We start from the raw sequence: 21,614 nt of genomic DNA, 5'->3' as shown, positions 1-21,614 counted from the left end.
TCAATTGCTTACTGACCTCGACGCACCACCAGTCGGCATATGCTAGGCTTTAAACTTTATTAAGCGACACCTAGAGCTTAAGACGCATTTTTTTCAGAGATATAATTACCAGAGAGCTAAGTGCGAAGACCTAATCATTATATATAACTAGTTTACGCTTATAGCGAATACGATTATAAAGTATAGTATCTAATTAGATAATATCTATAACGTTGATAAGACTGGCTTTATGATAGGTATAATTTAGAGCGGAATAGTCGTCATAGGCATAGATAAGCGTGGAAAGCCAAAATCAGTGCAGCCTAGAAATCGAGAATAGATTACGGTCATTCAGGCGATTAATGCGGATAGCCAAGCGATCCCGCCATTCATCATCGGTGTAGGCTAATATCACCTCGCTAACTAGTACCAAGAAAGCAACCTCCCGGGCGATTAGGCTATTACGACGACCTAAAATAGCTAGACCGATAACGGGACCGGTCTCGAGTGGCTCAAGCACTTTGATTAATATATAGCCAAGCAAATAAATAGTCGCTATTATCTTCTAATCCTTAATAACCATAAAAGTCACTACTCTATCGAATTTGAGAGATATTGCGAGGAGAATAAGATCATTAGGCTTTATATGCCGCCTCATTCATCTCATCTACTTTAGCCCCTTGACGTCGGGTACTTTAGCGTGCTTAAGAACGCTTATGGTTAAGAAATAAAGCATCTAATTAGATGCTCTATAACCCACGTTTCAAAGACCAAGTTCTTTCCGGCCTTCTATGCCACATTTCAGGCCACCATGACGGAAAAGAATATCAAGTCAGCCTTCAGAGGGGCCGGGCTTATTCCTCTTAACCCAGAAAGTATAGTCTCGAAGCTTAATATGCAGTTACGGACTCCAACGCCGCCTAAGGAGGAGGCTAAACCGTCGACCCCTTGGGTCTCAAAGACCCCAAAAACTATGCTTAAGGCTCAATCTCAGTCCGAATACCTTAAGAGACGAGTTATAAGGCATAAAAGTAGCTCCCCAGAGTTAATTCTAGAAGCTATACGGTCTTCTTCTAAGGGAACAAAGATAATTATACATAAGGTTGCCTTACTCAAGGCTAGGGTCAAAGAACTTGAACAGGCAAATAAGATACTAAGCCGGCGCCGGAGGGCAAAAAGAACCCGACTCCAGAAAAGAGGGGTAATAACAATAGAGGAAGGTAGGCAGGCAATTGATCAAATGGATATAGATACTCAGGTAGTAGCAGAATCATCGCGGAGTAGTAGTCAAAGAAGGTCAGCGCGACCGGGTATTAGGCGTTATGGTGTCTACGGCAAGTCCGGGCATAATGCAAGGACATATCAGGTAGTGATTAAGATATCTAGGGAAGAGTATAGCAATTAGTTTTAATTAATTAAATAGCTTATCGTATTTTTATTACGGTTTTAGTCTTAGAGGTATAAGATTTCTGTCCCACTTGCTTGACTATCCTACTTGCTTATCATATACGTTAGCCTAACTTTCTAATAGTTATAAGCTAGATATAAACCTTACGCATTAAAATCATATTTACTAGACTTTAACGATAGGCTACTATTAGCGACTTCTCTAGTATTAATATATGCTCTTTTAGTTACTTTAAAACTCGTTTTAAAAAGGCTAATTGACCTGTAATGTTTTTTCTAAAGGCAATACCCCCCGGGTAAAGGTCGAAATGTCCTCCATCGACTCGAAGCGCCTCCCCACGCGGCGCCCGGAAAACGGCTTTTTCCGCAGCCTCCAAAGGTGCCTGGTGATCCCAAGTTGGAAGCACGACGAGGTACGGCCGGGTGCTTGCGTGGATATTTAAGACAGGACGGCTGGTGGAGAAGCTGAGGAGTGAGCGGGCAGTTATCATGTTGGGGAAGTCCACGCCCTCCGGTGTGATTCTCTTCCAGCCCTCGATAACTTCCTCCCCCATCATCAAAGCCATGGGCGAACCAGGTTGTCCGTCGGAAATTAGAGGTATGTAAACGGGCTGGCGACCCAAAAGGCCAGCGAACGTGTCAGAGATTGCCGCCACAGAGAGACGCAGTGATGTCATGAGTGGTGCCTTGGTGACAGCAGCGAATCCATCCACACAGGGACACTGCGCAATGCCCGCAGCTATCGAGTGATCTTCTGCGAGGAGAGCTGTGACGTGCATGCCGCCGAAGCTGCTGCCCCAGACAACTATGCGTTCGCTGTCGAACATCTCGGGTCGCTGCCTCACCCACGCGAAGACATCTCGAAAGTCTTGCAACTCTCCCGCCACTGACATGAGATTGCGTGGCTCGCCGTCGCTGTCACCAAAATGTAGGTAGTCGAATGCCACGGCGTGATATCCCTCAGCAGCGAAGGCGGCCGCGAAAGTAGGGATGCCCCCCGCTTTAATGGCACCTATGCCGTGGCCCATGATGATAACAGGACATGGTGACAGCCCGGCCGGTGCTTGTGACTTGTAAAGGGTGAGGGCAATACGGAAGTTAGGGTGTCGGGAGCTTGGGATCCGAATGTCCTCAGTGGCCACCATGGTGTAGATAAGGGGGCCTGGAAGCAGAAGCGGGAATTGACAGGCAGGAGCCGGAGTTGATAATGGTTTAATTGGCTTGAAGCGTCCCTCTTCAATAAATATGTTTCAACTTTTGGTGGTGCGGAGCTCCGGGGAAACGCAAGGCTCCGGAGAGTTGCCAGCTCCGAAGAGTTTCAAGCTCCGGAGGGTTTCAAGACCCGAAGAGCTCCAAGCTCCGGAGCGTTTCAAGCTCCGATGAGCGAGCTCTGGTGGTGGACGAGCCGCGGCCCGAGGTTTGAGGCCTCGTCCAGGGAACAGACAAATACCATTCAGATGACATCATGACTCCAATTTGACTTCTAGCAGAAGCCCTTCCTACAATTCCGACCAAGCGCCATGGTTTCGTTCAGGGACCTGGAAACCGCTCTTCGGCATGGGCTGAGCAACCCGACGACCCAGCAGCTGCGCCTTTTGGCTGTCTTGGCCGCCCTAGTCTCCGTCTATGGCCTTAATTCCACGCTGAATGCACGGTCCTTGAGCAATCTCTCCAAAGCCCGCACCTGGAACTGGAGGAAAGAGATCATCCTGATTACCGGTGGCTCTAGCAGAATCGGTGAGCTCGTCGTCCGGAGGCTTGCCAAGCGTGGCATCAGGGTCGTCGTGCTCGATGTCGTTGAGCCATCAACGCCCTTTCCCTCCAACGTTTACTTCTTCAAGGCGGATATCACCTCCCCCGATGCGGTCCGCGATGTTGCCGCGGCCATTCGTCAAGATGTCGGTGAGCCTACCGTTTTAATCAACAACGCTGGCATCGCTACTATGCGCACGATCTTAGACCAGACGAATACCGAAACGCAGCGAACGTTTGAGATGAACGCCATCTCTCTATTCACTCTTGCCAGGGAATTCCTACCGCACATGATCAAACATGATCATGGCCACATCATCACGGTAGCGAGCATGGCAAGCTTTTTTACTTGCGCGGCGAACGTGGACTACTCCTGCACTAAGGCTGCCGCTTTGGCCTTCCATGAGGGTCTCACCCAGGAGCTGAGGCATAGATACAACGCCCCACATGTTCGAACCAGGCATGGAGTCACCTCTCACGGTATATTTGGCTGTATAGCAGGCTGACCCGGTGGCGTCCCAGTATCCTTCATCCCATATGGGCTCGTACGCCCATGATCGAGAGTCTATATCAAGGAAGAAAATTCCCAGACACTCTCGTCGAGGCCAGCGTCGTGGCGGACGCGATCGTCGCCCAGGTTCTCCAAGGGAAAAGCGACCAGGTGATCGTCCCGGGGAGACTTAGTTTCGGTTCGATGATCCGAGCATTCCCTACGTGGTTGCAAGAGATACTCCGGGACTCGAGAGCGCAGCTTTTACCTGGGCGGGATCGACCGCATGCTGCTAGTTGATTGCGCTCGAGCGAGTCCTCGGGTGTCACTGACGGCGGGTCTCAAGGAGTGAGATGCTTCTTCACTCTAGTCAAATTGATATTACTGAGACATTATATGATCACAATCGTGCCTCTGATGATACCTATGCAGAGCTATGCACGGCACGGCAGAGGATACGAGCGGTACCTGCTTTACTTCCTGGCTCACTTCTAGCCTAGACGTGATCCACAGCAAGTTATTGGAGCGTTTCGCTTAGGAGATAACATGGGACACTTACTAGCCGTCCATGGAGGCGCATTACACATATACTCCTCCCCGCTTACATTGTCGTCTTTCAAATGCCATCAAGAGAGGTGATAAAATGATGGCATGTAGATTTGCTGCTAGATCTACTCTCGCACGGCTCCAGGAGTCCCTCGGCATCCCATGCTTGAGGATGCTACGTATCTGCCGAGAGGTCCCGCATATAGCTGTGCTGAGTTTAGCAAGGAGGGGGATTATGCGAGGGATTATATAAGGGATGATACTCCGGAAGTTGCCAACGGCAGTCCGTTGTCAAAGGCCAACAAAGCCAATTTTAATGCCCAAGGTTCACATCTAGCTTGCAATAGCTTGCAAAGGCAGCTTGCAGAGGTCGCGAAGCTGGCTGGGCGAGGGTTTAATCCGCGAGGCAGGGCGTTTTTAGTTTGTCCACTCGATCCCTCGAGACCGGTTGCGCTTCCTTCGCGACTGGATTTTTAAAACACATCTCTCAAGTCGGTCTGCGGTGCTGTCTTTGAGACCATGTGGCAAGTCGTATTTCGTGATGGACAGTTCGGAAACAAAACATTCTTCTCTACACCGGCAGAGTATTACCGTGAGCTATATGGCATGTGTTTGAGAGAGCATAGACTGCCATTGGAGAGAGTGGAAGTGTTATTGGAGGCGGCGCAACTGATGATGGGGCACTTGCTCGACCACTAGAGTTGCCAGAAAAGCAGGATATATACTCAATTACACAATCTTTTACCTCTTCGTGCTATCAAGGCTGGTCTCTTAACCAAGCTTGTAGCACCGACCAACACGATATGCACTAAAGCATGGTTTGCAATTCGAGTACAAGGATGTCATCCTGATCCTTCTGATGAGTAATAATTGTGCAACTTGCGACGCTGGCATCATCTCCCTTCTGAACAACAGATAATGATCCCATCAGCGCTCAACGCCCGACGATAGAGTTAAAAAAAAAAAAAAAAAAAAAAAGTCGCCCGATATCACGCTGTAGTGGCCATTTTCAGCAATGGCTCGCAAACCTCGAGGGCTTTCGCTACCCTTCGCTCTAACGTTGACCCTCACCATCACTATCGTCAACGCGAATTATCGGCCACGATGGACTCGTCAAGATCCCTGCCCAGACAAGATCAACGCCGTCATCCCCGTGGGCTCACCATTCGGCAATCATGAGGCTGTTCATGAAGCCATGAAAACGTGCACAAACATCACCGAGCTATCCATCTATACTGGCTTCTTCGGATGCACCGGATTCCCCGACCGCTATAGCCTGCCCTTCGCACTTGACGCCAGTGATCGCTATCTTTCGGCCCCTCAAGTCTTGACACTGGACGCCTACGAATTTGACTACAAGGAGTGGCAGAGCGTTCTCCCTCCCAGGCCGCATTGGTCTAATGATGACGGAAGCTGGCCTTCCTCATCCTCATCCAACTCCATCGTTGTGATGGCTGTCGAGCTATACTATCATGCCCGCTGGTCGCTTGATCGTCTTTTTTATCCATTGATGGGAATATTCAGAGGTGGCAAATCGTGGGAGTGGTGGACTTCTCGCGAGTCGACCAAGTGGCGGCGGTGGAATTCTGGCAAGGCAGCCAAGTGGTACAGATGGAGAAGGCTACCAGCCGAGTACCGATCAAAAGACAACATGGAGCTATGGCTTGAAGCCATGGACTTTTCTCATGTCCACACTCTTTCCATCAAGCAGCATGGGACTCCCAAGCCGAAAGGAGACGCCCTTTTTCATCGTCTGCCACTGGCGCTCACCAGTCTTCGCTCGCTCACGATTGGCGGTCGATGGGTGGACTGGAAAACTGAGCTGGAGAGGTGGGAGGCCGAACCTGGACCCCTTCCAAAACAAAAGTTAAAGTCCCCGAGGCCGCCGCGTGCTCTTGAATTTACCATGGCTTTGCCAGCCTCGTCTTTGACCAATTTTACCTGGATCGAAAGTGCAACTATCGATGTCGACGTCTTTGACGCTGTGCTTCAATACCATCATGGCCCGTCACTGAGACAGCTCAAGTGGATCAATGCAGAGGTCGAGAGAGATCCAAGGCCTACTTTATCAACAGAACAGTTGCAAAATCTGGGGAAATGGGCCCCAGGGCTGGCGGACCTGACAATAGACCTGGACCGCGAGTAGGAGGACTGGCCTAGAGAAAAGCTCAGGACGCTAGGGAAAAGTCTACCAAAGCTGAAGAACCTGACAATCTACCTCAACTTGGAAGCCGTCAATGGCCAGAACGATACGATGCATCCTATCACCCACTACGGCTTTCCGTTCGCGCCACAGTCTCTCTCGCAGCCTCTGTTGGACGCCAACGGGGCACGCGACATGTTTCTGTTGCTTCAAGAATCCCAGCCTGGGTATGAATTAGAGGCTGTCCTGTTCAGAGAGGGAGACTGGGACGGTCTGGACAATTTAGCCACACGCTCCTACGATCTTTGGTCGGAAGGCTTGCGTAACTGGGCAAGGTGCACCATCCTTGAGCAAGACGGAGGCCGACTAAAAGATGGTCCGAGATGCTACGCAGAGTACAACATCGAGTACGAGAGATTTAAGGAAGGTCGACAGGGGGAGGGTTTATACTAAAATAGCACTCGTGTTTGCTGGCCGAAGGATTGGGGCTCTGCTCGTGAGCCTCCGAGGTGGCCGACTCAATCTACCTACCTATGCAACGTTGCAGTGCTGTCGAGATGCGACTATTCTTATCCCGGCGATAGAGTACTAACCAATACAGAACGGCTCTCAGAACAAAGTTAATGACTTATTCAGAGGTACATGATGTAGCAAGTGATAGAGCACTTTCGTTGACGTCCAAGCTTGAGAGCCGCCTTCTATGTCATCATCTGCCTTCCCCTCCGTCCTAATACCTCTCATACAGCCACAGATGTCTCGGCCACACAATGAGCTATCTTTACTCCGACCAAGTATATCCCTCATCCTTCTGCAGGAACACTTGGCAGTGAGACACGAGATCAACTGACACTAATCGATCTCGCAAAAACTGGCCGGCTGAGTAAGATAGGATGGATCAAAGTGGCAGAGGCAGAAGTGGAGTTTTGGTTTATAATCTGGCAAAGATGATCTCGTTGCTGCACGTGTACCGGTGCCATGAAGAAGCCTCCACGGATTCCCTTTCTTTCCATGGCTTGGTACTTGGCACAATCCTTTGCGCAGCTGATCAGCTTACTCCTCGTATAGACAGTCCTAGCCATGGCCTGGATCACACAATCCAAGCTGGACACTCTCCAGCCTTCAACTTGCAAGTCGAGGCCTCCCGAGCACTATTCTAGTCTTGAATGTCCCAACGAATCAAGAACTTCAACTCGAGTCTTACAATGGATAGTTCAAGAAGTGCAGCCAGCCCTATCGCCCGAAACCGCAATAGGTGTCCCTGGCCGAAGCCACTATTTCATCGCCGCTGACAGGCTCAGCCCCTCCACCAAATTAGTGCCCGGCGCCGAAGCAGATGGAGCCTGCTCACCGATTCCGCTTACCTGCTGTAAACTTCTGACTTGCGTCATTTCAATTAAATGGGATCTTGGTGTCGGATTGCGAGATCGCAAGGACTGTGCCGTGGAGCTGCCAAGCTGTTTAATCGGCGAACAACGGGGAATACAATCCTATTCGGGGCATGAATTCGCGGGAAGCATTCCTTCCTGATGCGTGTCTTGTCTATTCTAAGAGTACAATTACCAATCTTCCCAAAACGAGTAACTGTCAACTCGTGATGCTACGCCGTAGGGCTGTTCCTTGAGCACAGCCCCCCTTGGTCCAAGGCTCTCTGCGGGGGTCACCGACGCCATGGTTAAGCTTGGGGGAGTGGGCGGAGCTGAGCCTCGCCAACTCTGTTGTGCCGCTGTTAGTGCTGATTTCAGCGAGATACGATTTCATTGGGACGGGCCTGGGCGCAGCTGAAAGCCTCTGATGCCGATGGGTGCAAAATAAGCGGCAAGAGGCTTGAGATTAGGCTCAACAGTACCTAGTGGGCCCCGAAAATAGCATCATCGGCCACTGTCTCACTGCCCTCTCGCAAACTGTGAGATGGATCTAGATCCCCGATGATGGCTTCGGAGCTGCGCCCTCTGTCGTGATGACTTTGGAAAGAGGCACATTGGAGTGAGAGCTTCAATGATAAAAGGGACTGGACATTCCGTCGTTGAATCCATTCTCATTCTCATCATCAACACCATCCTCCTCTCACTTCAACAACCAACACAACTCACATACACAACCTTTCAATCGTTGCTTCTTTCAGCTTCATCTTCAGCTTCAATTTCCTTCTTCTCTTAATCTTTCTTTTCAACTTCACCCAAAATGCGCTACTCCTACACTCTTCTCGCCTTTGCCGTCACGGCTCTGGCTCTCCCTACAGCCAAGCCCGCCGACGATGGCAAGTGGACTCCCGGCAAGTACGAAGGCAAGGGCACTGGCTTCGACGATGGCAAGTGGACGCCTGAAAAGTACGACAAGAGGAACGACGACGGTTCCTGGAAGCCCGGCAAGTATGAGGGCGAGGGAACCGGCTTCGATGACGGAAAGTGGACTCCCACCAAGTACCCTGGCGACAAGCCTAAGACCAAGAGAAACGACGATGGCTCTTGGAAGCCTGGAAAGTACGAGGGCGAGGGCACCGGCTTTGATGATGGCAAGTGGACGCCTGAGAAGTATGACAAGCGCAACGACGACGGCAGCTGGCGCCCTGGTAAATACGAGGGTGAGGGAACTGGCCATGATGATGGCAAGTGGAATCCCACCAAGTACGATAAGAACCACAAGCGCAACGATGACGGTAGCTGGCGCCCTGGCAAGTATGAGGGTGAAGGCACTGGCTTTGATGATGGCAAGTGGACTCCTGAGAAGTACGACAAGCACCACAAGAGGAATGATGACGGCTCTTGGCGCCCCGGCAAGTACGAGGGTGAGGGAACTGGTCACGATGACGGAAAATGGACTCCTGAGAAGTACGACAAGAAGAACACCAAGCGCAACGATGATGGTTCTTGGAAGCCCGGAAAGTATGAGGGCGAGGGTACTGGCTTCGACGATGGCAAGTGGACACCCGAGAAGTATGACAAGAAGAACACCAAGAGGAACGACGATGGCAAGTGGGCCCCTGGAAAGTACGAGGGTGAGGGCACCGGCTTTGATGATGGCAAGTGGACGCCTGAGAAGTACGACAAGAAGAACACCAAGCGCAATGACGATGGCAGCTGGCACCCTGGCAAGTATGAGGGTGAGGGTACTCCCTACGACGACGGCAAGTGGAAGGGCAACTAATGGACTTAATGTCTGGTGATAGACTGGGGTTGACTTTGACTGTACATATTGGGCATCTTGTTTGGAGTTTTTCCTTGTCCTTTTCAAGTATTTAGATTTATTCCTTTTTCTGCATATATAGAGTGTAGACATAGCATAATCTGCATATAGAACATACAGCTTGGTTACTTCACTTTCCTGACTATCGATAATATTATTGCACTTTCATAATTGCCTGGCATGTTTAAAGCACCTGATTTGACTTACGCATCCTGGCAACACGATCTTATACAAGTCCACCAAACAGTTCAAACTCGCAGATCACTCTATTTCCCAAACTTTCGCATCAAAAGAGACAATCAAGCTTGCTATAATTTGGCCTCTTCAATTTTAATATTGTCTATAGAGATCTGGTGGTTTTTCTTTCGGACAAGTTGAATTGCGGGTGAATCCTGTCGCTGAAAGCCTCTTCGTTCAGAAGAAGGCCCAAACCAAGGAAAAAGTTCATCCCTCCGTGTTCTCACTGGTGCATAGGTATGCATCATCTCCCAAACCCATCCTACAAATAGAGGCTTAGCATACAATAGAAAATTTATTAAATAATACATACAGACTATCTTGCGTTAGTTAAATCGACCTACCGTCTTTCTCAAACCTCACAACCAACTCCGTCGGCGTAGGGTAAGTAGGAACGGAACTCCGTCTCACGAAGGAGGCTAAGACGGGCTAGTCCGCCAGGGTGATCCCTGTGCTCGCCAGTTGGCACATGGCTTGCCTCAAAAATCAAGGTTCGGTCGATGCCGAACGCTCAAAAGATGGATGGACCAACATTACTCCGTCAATGGCCTGTTCAACCCGAGATCCAAATGCCGAAGAAGCGGCTGCCAATCAGCGAGAAATGGCATCTCAAGGCAGAATGTTGACTTGCATAGATGGCTGATGACTAGAGACTGTGGCTGCATATCTTCAAGGCAGCTGAGCTCTTGGTGTGACTCTAGATGCAAGATACAGGGGTCAGAAGTGGCTCACTTTTAGCCCCCAACTTCGGTGGCTGTGTCAGCAGAACGCCCGTGAAGAGAGGGGCCTGTTGCCTAGGGTGGGTGGCATTGCTATCTGTTGGCGTGCTTGTGTAGATCTATATGAGCGGTGTCTGTCGCTCAGGGTCTCTCGCTTTCGTGCCAAGGACTTCCATCTTTCTCAATCCATCACACCCAACAGCACGACACCGGCCATCATGGACAATCTGGAGAACGAGCATCTGATAAGGTACAAGGTCAAGTACATCGGCAAAGGAGGAGGCGATGTGATTCTCGACAAGAACCCAGACTTCGTCTATGACGCAGAAGAGCCCCCCATTTTCGAGCACATCGACGTTCGACTGTCAAGCCTGAGCACCATCTCAGACAAGGTAGACTACAGCACTCTTGCCAAAACCGAGGTTGCATCCGGACATTGCTACATCAACATCTTTTCGCCTGTTGTTGCCGAAGCCCTGCGATGCGTTGTCGACTACTTTCCGGGCGTCTACCTGTCGGAGATTGTCATCAGAGTCCCTGAGCCGTACAACATCTTTGTCTTTTTCGAGAAAGAGCTCACAGAGTACCGCGAGAGACTCGAAAAGGCTGCCGAGACGGATCCATTGACCTGCACGAACCGTTTCGCGAGCAAGCACATCGCCATCGTCCAAGACTTTGTCAAGAAGCGGATCCAGGCGCAAGTCGACGCAGAGAGAGAGCGCCATGCCAGAGGATACGCCAGCTTTGACATGCTCTGGCTGCTCTATAAGCCAGGAGCCGACATGTACTTTGACCGCTGGAACATCAACGAGCATGAACCTTTTGTCATGACTGGCGTCGAGTTCACTTTCATCAACGACGCTGCCGACTTTTACAAGGTTCGGCTCTGGAATATGGACGCCGACTTTGACCGAGTTGGACCCGCGCCTTGGGAGTTCAAGGTGGATCGCTTTCCCGGAGAAAGGAAGATTGTTGACCTGCCCGCGTTCCCCTGCGAGTATCTTCACTTCTCCGAAGATGTTGAGAGCGAAAGCATTCCTGCCATCAAGAAGCATCTCGTCAACCGTGGAAAGAAGTGGTACAGCCTCAGACGCGAGGTTCGCCCCTATCACTTTGATGGCTTCACAACCACTTTCCCCCGAAAATCCTTCAACGACCTTGCCATTGTGGACAGCCGTCCATTCCCCCGACATCCAGAAGACCGCAAGATTCTCATTGACTCTATCGCCCATCCTTCAAGCCCGCTCAAGATCTGCAGCTGCGAAAAATGCGAGGAGCGCATCTATCGCCATGCGGTCAAGCCAAAGTTTGTTGGCTACTCCAACATCAATCCTCAGAGCGTGGAGACCTTGACAGAGCATCAGTATTTCCTCTGCGATTCCATTGTTGAGGCTTTCTTGTTCAAGGCAAAGTCATGGCGTGAGTTATCCCACTTGAGAGGTAAATCCAAGATACTAATAGTTGTGTATAGGCTACCTTCATGTTGATGGGTTCCAAGAGGCTTCCTTTGATGGCCCTCTCTTTGATGACCTGGTCCTCAAGGATTCCTCAAAGATGTACATTCAAGATCTCGCAAAGCCTTATATTAGAGGCATCCAAGAGAACAAGCCACAGAAGCAGCTTCGCTCCGGACTTGGTCAAATTCACAAGCCCTCCAAGCAGAAGCAGCCATGGCCACCCGAGGCGACTACGATCAAGGGCGACGGACTGACCATGCTCCTCCACGGGCGACCTGGAGTTGGCAAGTCGTATACGGCAGGTTAGTATTTAAAAGCCGGCAGAGATATGAGTTACAAGCTAACAGATCTTAGAATGCATTGCCCAGTACACAAGAAGGCCTTTACTTTCACTGGATACTTCAGACCTAGGCCCCAGACCAGACCGAAAGGACGAGAGCCTCGTGAGATGGTTCAAGCTCGCCGAAAAATGGGGAGCCATTGTCCTCATCGATGATGCCGAAGTCTTTCTAGACTTTGGCCGCACTGATCTTGTCGCCAACTTTCTCCGAGCCTCGAGCTACTTCAAGGGCATCTTGATTCTCACTACCAACCGGCTCAAGGCATTTGACCACGTTCTCATGTCGCATGTCAACGCACAGATCCTGTATCCTCACTTTGATGATGAGGAACGTACTAAGCTTTGGGGACATTTCTTCCAGAAGCTGGAAGCCGACGCTGACGTGAACATGAGTGTGATGGAAGAAGTCAAGGACTATGTCAAGTCCGAGGAGATCCAGGCTCTGGAATGGAATGGCAGAGAGATTCAAAGTGGTAAGCAGCCATTCAATAACAAACAAAATTAATGACACTAACACTGAAATAGCCTTCCAAGTCGCTGTCAAATTGGCTGAAGCCAAGGGCGAAAAGAATGATCAAGGACGCATCCTCGTTACCGTTGACAATCTCAAGCCCACGGTGCAAAACGCAATCGGCCTTCGGGAGTACATCCTGAGTGAAAGACGTCGCGATTGGCGCCCACAGCGCCCGCTGAGAGAGCATAGCTACGATGCAGTTGAAAGGGAAGAGGTGCGCTCGCAACCTGAGCACTAGGACCAGGATAAGGACCAGGATAAGGACCAGGGTGTTCAGGGTTGTGATTTTGCCAAGATTGAAATGTCATGAAGTAACGAAGGTTTAATACGGCCGGTAACAGGTTGGAATAGTTTGTTAGTTTATGGTATCTGCAATAGCCGCTTTATGAATCACGATCACTACAACCTTTTGTCGCACCCTTGTTTCTCACTCCCCGTGACATGCTGGAGGATCATTCTTAGTGTCAGTCTGATTGGCTCACTCGGTCTACGGTCTCGGACCCACAAAAGGAGCCGTTAAATTCCTCACAGCAGTTGTTGCCTAGCATGCATCCTTCAACCTGTCTCCTTTATATGCGTCTTACCTCCCTTTGATCTAGGCCCATTAACCTTAAGATCAATTTTTCTCTGTTTACCATGGAGTCCCTACCTGACGAAATATGGCGCGACATCTTTGCCAACTTCGAAGGGTATCTCCCATACGAAAAATGGTGGATGTACGGAGTTGAAGTCGACCTTTCACCCGTCAAGACCCTCATGTCGATATCTCGCGCGTGCAAAAGATTTCATCGCATAGTCGAGCCTCTGCTTTACCGCACGATTCTGGTTGCGGCACATGATAATGATAATGAGGAATCCCTCGTTCAGTTGACCAAAAGCCTGGTCTCTAACCCACATCTGGGACACGACATTCGTACCATCACGCTGGGCAACGGCTGTCGACAAGGAGATGACGACTTTCGGGAAGCCCTGAGGTCAACTTGGCTCTCCCTGGATGCACCTATATCCTTCAAGAGACAGCTTGGGAAGGAAATCGCCGACCACAGAGTGGTAGGGATGGCGCCTCTCATCTTGGCCCTGTCACCTCAGGTGCGGTTGGTTGACTATACCTTCGACAACACATCGCCGTGTACAATGTGGATTTTGAGTGGACGCCCAGATTTGGAAATGAGTCTCAAGGAAGACTATTACGACGACACTGAGTTGGCCGAGGAAGACGAGGGAGCCTTGAAGGAATATGAACTTACGCAAGGAGAGACCTATGCACACTATGGCCTACCGCATCTGGAAGAGGTACGCATTAGGCATGGGGACTGCACCGACAGTCACACCCCCATGGATGAACTTGAGCCAGTCCTGCTTCATCCTAACCTCAAGACCCTGCGTCTGCTCGGAATTGGCTGGCTATCGAACCCGATCAGCAACTTCAAGTTCCCAAACGAGCCATGCAACTTGGAAACCCTTGAGCTCAAGGAATGTCTCTTTGACCATTCGACCCTGGAAAACATCCTGACCCGCTGCAAGAGGCTGAAGTGGTTGTGCATGGAAACGGCTGGCGCTCGAAGACACGACCTGTATGTTGACGAAGAAGATTGGGATCTCGACCTGAGCAAAGTCGGAGACGTTCTCAGGAGGCTCGGTCACAAGCTGGAATTCTTCAATCTTCATACCATTGAGTATGACAACTGGGGTTTCTTCGACGGACGTCTCGGCTCCCTTCGCGATCTCAAAGCACTTCGACACCTTAAAGTCATTCTGAACAACTTTACCGGACGTGTCAGAGCCCCCTGGGATACTGATGGAGAACAAGAGATACCACTGGCTGAAGCCCTACCTCCGATGATTGAGACGCTGCACCTGCACTGGGACGAGGAGTACTACAGCCACGTCGAGTACAAGCGCTTCTGCGACAACATTAACGGGGCCGTGTTCAAACTTCTCATGGCAGCGGATGGTTTTCCAAATTTGCGCAAGATCAGTATAGAGAGGCATGAAGGGAAGAGACAGAAGGGAGAGTCTGAGTGGGACAAGAGCGTTGATGGGTGGGAGGTTGAGGTGACAGAGAAGCATTTGTGGCAGAGATACAGTTCGAGTGGATGCATGCGGACTCTCATTTACCTGACAAAGACGAGTTAGAAGTTACGCGAGGTCATTGATACTGTAAACAGATAAACAACCGATGTTCACGGTGAAAAACGCCAAGAGTTGTTGGTTGCTCAGTGTCTCCAACACGAGCCATGACCTGACAGGTCAAGACCCTTGTCCATGTGCTGTTGCCTGACTCCACCACAGTCGCTATTTAATTAACGGTCTTCCTGCACTGGTTCACGCTGTCCTCTTCCCTTCATCTCAACTCCAGAGCCAGTCCTGGAGTTGTTTCTTGCTCTGCACTCTTCCAATCAATCTAACTTTGAACCTCATTTTTTACATCATGCCAAAGTCAGTCAAGACGGCGGATGAGTACGATTTTGTGGAGCATGAAGAGACCGCCGTAAGCCCCGAGATCCTCGCCAAGATCCGTGAATGGCTCCAACCCACCGATTATCTCGCCGACTCGGGTGAGTTCCGACGTCATCTCGCCTCGCAGGCTCTTGGCACAGGACTCTGGATCTGCGAGACGGATGAGTACAAAAAATGGCACGACTCTCCCGACCACGGCAGCCTTTGGATCAAGGGTGTTCCAGGTGCTGGCAAGTCCGTCATGGCAGCGTCCATCATCCACCATTTGAAGACAACTGAGAACTGTCCTGTTCTATTCTTCTTCTTCAGAAACATTGTCGCAGCCAACTTTTCTCCACGTGCTCTCATCCAAGACTGGCTGGCCCAGCTTCTCCCGCATTCCCCCAAGCTGCAATACGTCCTTCAATCCCGCCTCGAGACCAAACTGGAGGAGACTTCAGACAACGATCTCATCGACATCTTCCTCAATGGAGCCTCTCGACTTCCAAAACTCTACTGCGTGGGAGATGCTCTCGATGAGATGACGACCGAAAATAGGCCTTTCCTCGACAAGCTCAACAGTCTCGCCACTCACCGCCCTCAGTCGTTGAAGCTTCTCATCACCAGCAGGCCTAAGCAACATCTGCAAAGTGCTTTGCGCGACTCTTCAATCGTCCACATCAGTCTTCAGCAACGTCTTGTGGATGTCGACATCATCTCGTATCTTCGTCATCGATTTGATACAGCCGTCATGTCCGAGGACAAGCTTCAGATCAAAGAGGAGCTCATTGACATGGTCGCCAAAAGGTCTGAAGGCCTGTTTCTTTATGCCAAGCTCACCATGGACCAAATCGAAGCTTCTCTTGCCGACGATGGTCCAGAAGATATCGGCGCACTTGAGAAATCTCTTCCTATTGGCTTGGAGCAGACATACACCAGCATGTTGGCCAAGCAGCGCCAGGAGAAGGGCATCAGTACAGATCTTCAAGTGCTTGTTCTTGAAGCCGTCACTCATTCATCCCGACCTTTCCGGTTGAGCGAGCTAGCGAGTTTTGTCAAGTTCATCAGTGCGGATCTCGATGCACCCACTGGCTTCAAGGACCTTGTTGTTACCTGCTGCGGACCGCTGATTGAAATTTTGGAGGATGAGACTCTGCAAGTTATTCATCACTCTTTCACCGAATTTCTACGCGGTGATACCCGCACCGTCTCAAAGGATGGCGCATCCTCTGACTTTCCAGTCATTGACTCTCTCGAGGCACACAAGAAGATGGCCATCAACTGCCTCCAGTACCTCCAATCTGGAACTCTACGCCTCCGTTCTGAACCTCCCATCATCTCGGCTGAAAACTTGGGAACAAGGCCAGATGAGAATGATAAAGAGTCTCGAGAGTTATGGGAAATGCATATGTTCATCCGCGCGGACTACGGCAAGAATGGGAAAGATGACGAGAAATACCGAGAGGCTCGCCTGCGCCATCCATTTTTGGGCTATGCCGTGGAGAACTGGTCATACCACGCCAGCAATTACGACGTGAAAGACAACGAGTTTTTCGACACTGTCCAAGAATTCGTCAGGCCTGAAGTTTTGGCCTTTCGAAGATGGCTGTCTCTCGAGTGGGGTTCGGCAGCGTGGGTGGATGGGTTATGGCAGGATATCCCGACAGTGCTTCACATTGCGGCTTTTGCTGGCATGTCTGAGCTTGTCTCAGAGTTGATACAGAAAGGAGCATCTGTGTCGGCTCAAGATGACCGAGAGCGCATTCCCCTCCATTGGGCAGCTGAAAATGGACATGCAAAGGTTGCATCGCTGCTCATCCAGCATGGATGTGATCCCAATGCTGAAGACGCGGATGGTCTGAAGCCACTTCACATTGCCGCCAAGAAGAACCATGCGTCAGTGGTGACGGTTCTCTTGGAAGCCGGTGTCAAGCCTAGCACAGGCAAGACAAAGATTCCCAAGGGGGCATTATACTGGGAGGTCATTGAGGGAGAAAACGCGCTTCTACACGCCAGTCAAGCCGGACACACAGAGACTGTTGAAGCACTGATCCCATTCTGCAGCTCAGAGGAACTGGAACAACTCCTCTGCGAATGCTGCCGATTCTCTCGGACTGACTCCGTCCTGAGCATTCTCGAAAAGACTGATGTCTCCGTCAACGTCATGTGTCACGGAGGGTCTCCCCTGCACTATGCTTGTGTCTCAGCCAATGTCAAATGCGTCGAGGCTCTGATCAAGCGTGGCGCGGATCTCAACAAGATGGCAAGTTTGGGAACCTCACAGTCAAGGCTCAGAGTCTATCCTCCTCCAGGCATGACACCTCCGTTACTGGATTTGATAGGTGTATGGAACAAGAGCAACAACACTGCGTGCCGCTCCATCCTGAAGATTTTGGTCAAGGCTGGGGTTGATCTCGATCAGACTAGCAGCTCCGGAGACACCGCCCTGAGGAAATTGGTCCAACCTACACAACGTTTGACTGGTGGCCTCTATGTGCCAGCACTCAATGCCTTGTTGAATGCAGGAGCCAATCCCAAGATAGGAGACAGCAGTGGAAGTGCTCCTTTGCATATTGTTGCCGCGAGGAATCGCAGCCTTAAAGGTGTGCAACTGCTCATCGAACACGGAGCTGATCCGAATCAAAGAGACAGTGCTGGAAGGACACCTTTCGACGAATTGATTGGTTCATTCCACTATGACAAACCAGCGCATATTGAGTATGCAAAGCCCATCATCAAGTTCTTCCTTGACAACGGGGCTGATCCAGAGTGCCGAGATAACGACGGGGTGACCCCAATGGCCCTTGGCCCGCACAAGTTTGGGCCCGAGATCTTTGGCCTGTTGGTCTCAAAGTGCAAGTCTGACTCGACCAAGAAGGAGTGCTGGTTCGGCTTGTCCCGTGAGTGGGACATGGCCAAATTTACTGAGACTCTTGGGGGTATGCTTGCTGCTGGAATGGAGATTGATCAACGAGATGAGAATGGTCGTACTCTTTACCTTCACTCTCTGACCCATGCAGAGAAACGACGTATCCTTAAAGAACACGGCGCGACACCTGGCCTCTCAGACAACCAAGGCAATAATGCCATCCATCTTCTTACTGCCGGGAATCGTGGGGATCGCAAAGTGCTGGAGAGTCTCTTTGCAGATGGATTGGATCCTCTCAGTACGAACAACAACGGAGACACACTCCTCCATCATTGCGCCGCTGTCTATCACAAGACACCAATCAACTGGAAGTATGTGAGGTGGCTGCTCAGTCTCGGCATACCCGTCAATGCTGTCAACAAACACGGTCACACTGCCTTGCATGTGTTCATAGACAAGTTTTGCGAAGAGAGCAAATCCAAGGAAAAGCGAACCGACTTTATCTACGCCATAAATGATAGCGCCAGCGTTGACTTTGAGATCCGAAACAACGATGGCTTGACTGCCATACACATGGCTGCGATGAGGTCTGCGGTGCAAGTATTCCAACTAGTGGACGCTGGGGCTAATCTCTGCTCCTTGACAAGAGACTCTCAGAATGTTCTTCATCTAGCTTGCCGAGCTCGAAAGAGCAACATTTTGGCTCAAATCCTTAGCCATCTGGGCAACCTCGACGTGAACCAAGCGGATGACTTTGGCAGAACACCGCTTCACTATGCTTGTGCCTCGGGAGGAGCAGAGTCGGTAGCACTTCTCCTCAAGCACGGTGGCAATGTCAAGGCCATTGACTCGCACGGATGCACTCTCCTTCACGCTTGCGCAGAGTGCGCGGCAGAGCAGAAGACCTGGGAGATCCAAGCTCATACATCTGAATGGATGCGAAGCCCACGGGATCCTTTTCGGCCGAGAGGCTCTGTCAAGTACCCTCGAAGACACCGGTGGGACGCAGATATGCACAGCAAACCACCAGCGCCGGCCTCGGCTGTTGGTACCATCTTGAAGCTGCTCCTGGATGCCAACGTGGACTCAGCTGTCGTCGATCAGTCGCGCAGCACCGCCTTGGACATTGCAATCCAAGAAGGCTGCGTCGAATTTGTTGAAATGTTCTATCGCGACGAGAAGCTATTCAATGCAGCAACAAAATCTCTCGAAGAGAATCACGGTGCTACTCCTTTCGTTGACGCGACTCGGCGACGCATAAAAGCTGAGATGGCGCTGATGCTGCCGAGGTCTTGTTTGGCGATGCTGGAACAGGACAAGTCTATCTTTGACTACATCATCCGCTGTCCATCACGCTTATTGTTTCTCATGCCTCGGGACGACGTTGTGAAGCTGGTCGACCAAGGCTTCGAAATTTCTCCGAAGAAACCTGCCTACTACGTTCTTCTGCAGGAACTCATGAAGCCCGGCCACCTCCAGCTCATTGAGAGACTACCCCATGTCATAGCTCAGTATGGCACTTACGAGGCAGTAAAAGAGTTGCTGAGCAAAGCAAGGGTCGGCGATGATGGTGCCGAAATGCTAACTCCCCTCCAATTTGCCTGTCGTGAGTCAGAATGCAACATGCTCACGATTCAATACCTCGTGGAGAAGCTCCATGTTGACATCAACGTCCGATGTGCGCATATGGACGCAGAAGACAGATACGATGAGGACGAACCTTCTCCAGGAGGGACTGCACTTCATATACTTGCGTCAGCCGATCGCTATTGGCAGCTGGATGCTATGAGGTACCTTATCGCCCACGGAGCTGATGTCAATGCTCTCAATGGGAAGAATGAGTCTCCAATTCACGTTGCGGCCTCTGGAAAGCAGAATGACAGTGGAGATGGGGGCTTCTGGAGGTCGGAGGCTGTGAACATCCTTCTTGACCACGGTGCTGACCTCAACATTGTGGACGAAGAAGGCCACACTCCGCTCCACAAGGCGGCCGATTCGGGAGATGCCACTAAGCAGCTCCTCCACAAGGGGGCGGACCCTACTGTGGGACGTCGAAGCCCAGTGTTCCAAGCCATCTATCATCAGAACCTGGAAGCGCTCGAGGCGCTCCTTGACCACGGCCTTAGTGTGAACGCTGTCGACGGTGACTACGATACCAGCAGTTTCCGCCATTCATCGAGTGGGCCCCCTCGCAAGCGGTATCCGGTTATGCGCGCTGCCTTTGCCGATAAGATGTGCACCAGCGTCCCAGGTTCCATGCCATTACTTCGTACCCTTGTGGAGCGAGGAGCAGATTTGTATCTGCCGTTGAACGACGAGGAGACTATCATTCAGTATCTCTTTGAGGTACCGAGCTGGTACGAGGTTTCAGATACCCTGCTACAGGAACCATGTGTTTCACGAATCGACTTCAACCATTGTGACCAGATTGGTCGAACTGTCCTGATGGCTGCCTGTCGCTGGGAGGGCCGTGTCCCTGGATACTTTGAGCGTGGAAGAGTGGTTCCCAAGGCTCAAGGTGCTCCTATTCGTATCTTGGATCAAGGAGCGGACGCCACATCAGTTGATGACGATGGAAAGACGGCACTTCATCATCTCCTTGACAACGCTGCCATGCCAGAAGAAATCGTCATTAACTTCATCAACAGAGAAGAAGTCGTCCCTACCCTCTGGTTGGAAGACAATGACGGCTTCACACCATTTCACCGTGCTCTCCGTACGCTTCGACCTAGTGTTTGCAGCTTGTTCCTCGACAAAGGCGCATCAGCCTCTGAACCCGATCCTGAGGGCCTCACACCACTGCATCACATCGCGACTCAGTGTTTGAAGATTGAGAGAGAGTTACGCCACACATCTTCCCACGAGGAACTTCCAAGCGACTACTTTGATCAAAGCTTGTCCCTCTGGAAAAATATCATTGCCAAGGGAGGCTCTATCAACGCTACCGACAACGCTGGAAACACTCCTCTGCACACGTACCTGTCGACCCCAGAACGGTCTAGCAACAGACGCAAGGATCCAGGAGTGTGCCATGTTGATCACTTTGACAAGCTATTCCCACCAGACAGCGACGTCGATTTCTCAGCCGCGAATGAGGCGGGCGAAACGGGACTTCACGTCATCACTTTACGAAAGAAGCCGAAGTTCGGCAAGCCTGGACACGACAAACCTCTCTTTGAAGTATTATTGAATAGAGGAGTAGACCCGCTGAAGGAGGATACAAAGGGGAGGACCGCTTTGGATATTGCGAGCGCTTGTGGGAAGGATGAGATTGTGGGAGTTCTGCAAAGAAAGTAGTTGGCGGTGGTGAGGGGCAGGAAGAGTTTAGCTTCGTGAACACAATAACTAGATTTAAGACAGATCCTTGTATGGCGACTTATGTTGATCGAGAAATAATTTGAGCCTCCTGGTGCCATATGCCATCTTGAGATCTAACCCCCGACTTTACGGATGTTTCCTTCTGGTGATTGTCAGCCCAGGTTTTCTCAAGCGTCTTTCAGTTTCTATTCTTCACTCCCACTCTTCCAGAATGCAGCCCT

At 50.8% G+C, this 21,614-nt stretch overlaps 6 protein-coding genes across 6 annotated transcripts; 5 read left to right on the top strand and 1 right to left on the bottom strand.

Moving 5' to 3' along the window:
- Window positions 1–1,613: 1,613 nt before the first annotated feature.
- LRP88_00266 (putative alpha/beta fold family hydrolase) lies at window positions 1,614–2,531 on the bottom strand (the record flags this gene model as incomplete). Its single annotated transcript, XM_083236982.1, has 1 exon — window positions 1,614–2,531. One exon carries the CDS (start codon window positions 2,529–2,531, stop codon window positions 1,614–1,616), a length of 918 nt encoding a protein of 305 aa, XP_083107351.1.
- Window positions 2,532–2,906: 375 nt separating this feature from the next.
- Window positions 2,907–3,644, top strand: LRP88_00265 (uncharacterized protein; the record flags this gene model as incomplete). The annotated part of the gene is made up of 1 exon (XM_083236981.1): window positions 2,907–3,644. One exon carries the CDS (start codon window positions 2,907–2,909, stop codon window positions 3,642–3,644), a length of 738 nt encoding a protein of 245 aa, XP_083107350.1.
- Window positions 3,645–8,498: 4,854 nt separating this feature from the next.
- Window positions 8,499–9,461, top strand: LRP88_00264 (uncharacterized protein; the record flags this gene model as incomplete). The annotated part of the gene is made up of 1 exon (XM_083236980.1): window positions 8,499–9,461. The coding sequence occupies one exon, from the start codon at window positions 8,499–8,501 to the stop codon at window positions 9,459–9,461; it is 963 nt and encodes a 320-aa protein (XP_083107349.1).
- Window positions 9,462–10,674: 1,213 nt separating this feature from the next.
- On the top strand, window positions 10,675–13,005 carry LRP88_00263 (uncharacterized protein; the record flags this gene model as incomplete). Its single annotated transcript, XM_083236979.1, has 4 exons — window positions 10,675–11,875; window positions 11,928–12,215; window positions 12,268–12,726; window positions 12,779–13,005. 4 exons carry the CDS (start codon window positions 10,675–10,677, stop codon window positions 13,003–13,005), a joined length of 2,175 nt encoding a protein of 724 aa, XP_083107348.1.
- Window positions 13,006–13,403: 398 nt separating this feature from the next.
- On the top strand, window positions 13,404–14,903 carry LRP88_00262 (F-box protein; the record flags this gene model as incomplete). The annotated part of the gene is made up of 1 exon (XM_083236978.1): window positions 13,404–14,903. The coding sequence occupies one exon, from the start codon at window positions 13,404–13,406 to the stop codon at window positions 14,901–14,903; it is 1,500 nt and encodes a 499-aa protein (XP_083107347.1).
- Window positions 14,904–15,198: 295 nt separating this feature from the next.
- On the top strand, window positions 15,199–21,372 carry LRP88_00261 (ankyrin repeat-containing domain protein; the record flags this gene model as incomplete). Its single annotated transcript, XM_083236977.1, has 1 exon — window positions 15,199–21,372. One exon carries the CDS (start codon window positions 15,199–15,201, stop codon window positions 21,370–21,372), a length of 6,174 nt encoding a protein of 2,057 aa, XP_083107346.1.
- Between the last annotated feature and the right edge of the window lie 242 nt (window positions 21,373–21,614).

This window comes from Fusarium phalaenopsidis (genome assembly GCF_050370095.1).
Source record: "Fusarium phalaenopsidis strain FUZ10S chromosome Unknown contig_32274, whole genome shotgun sequence".
Classification (NCBI taxonomy): Eukaryota; Fungi; Ascomycota; class Sordariomycetes; order Hypocreales; family Nectriaceae; genus Fusarium; species Fusarium phalaenopsidis.
This window is presented reverse-complemented; position numbering and strand designations above follow the sequence as displayed.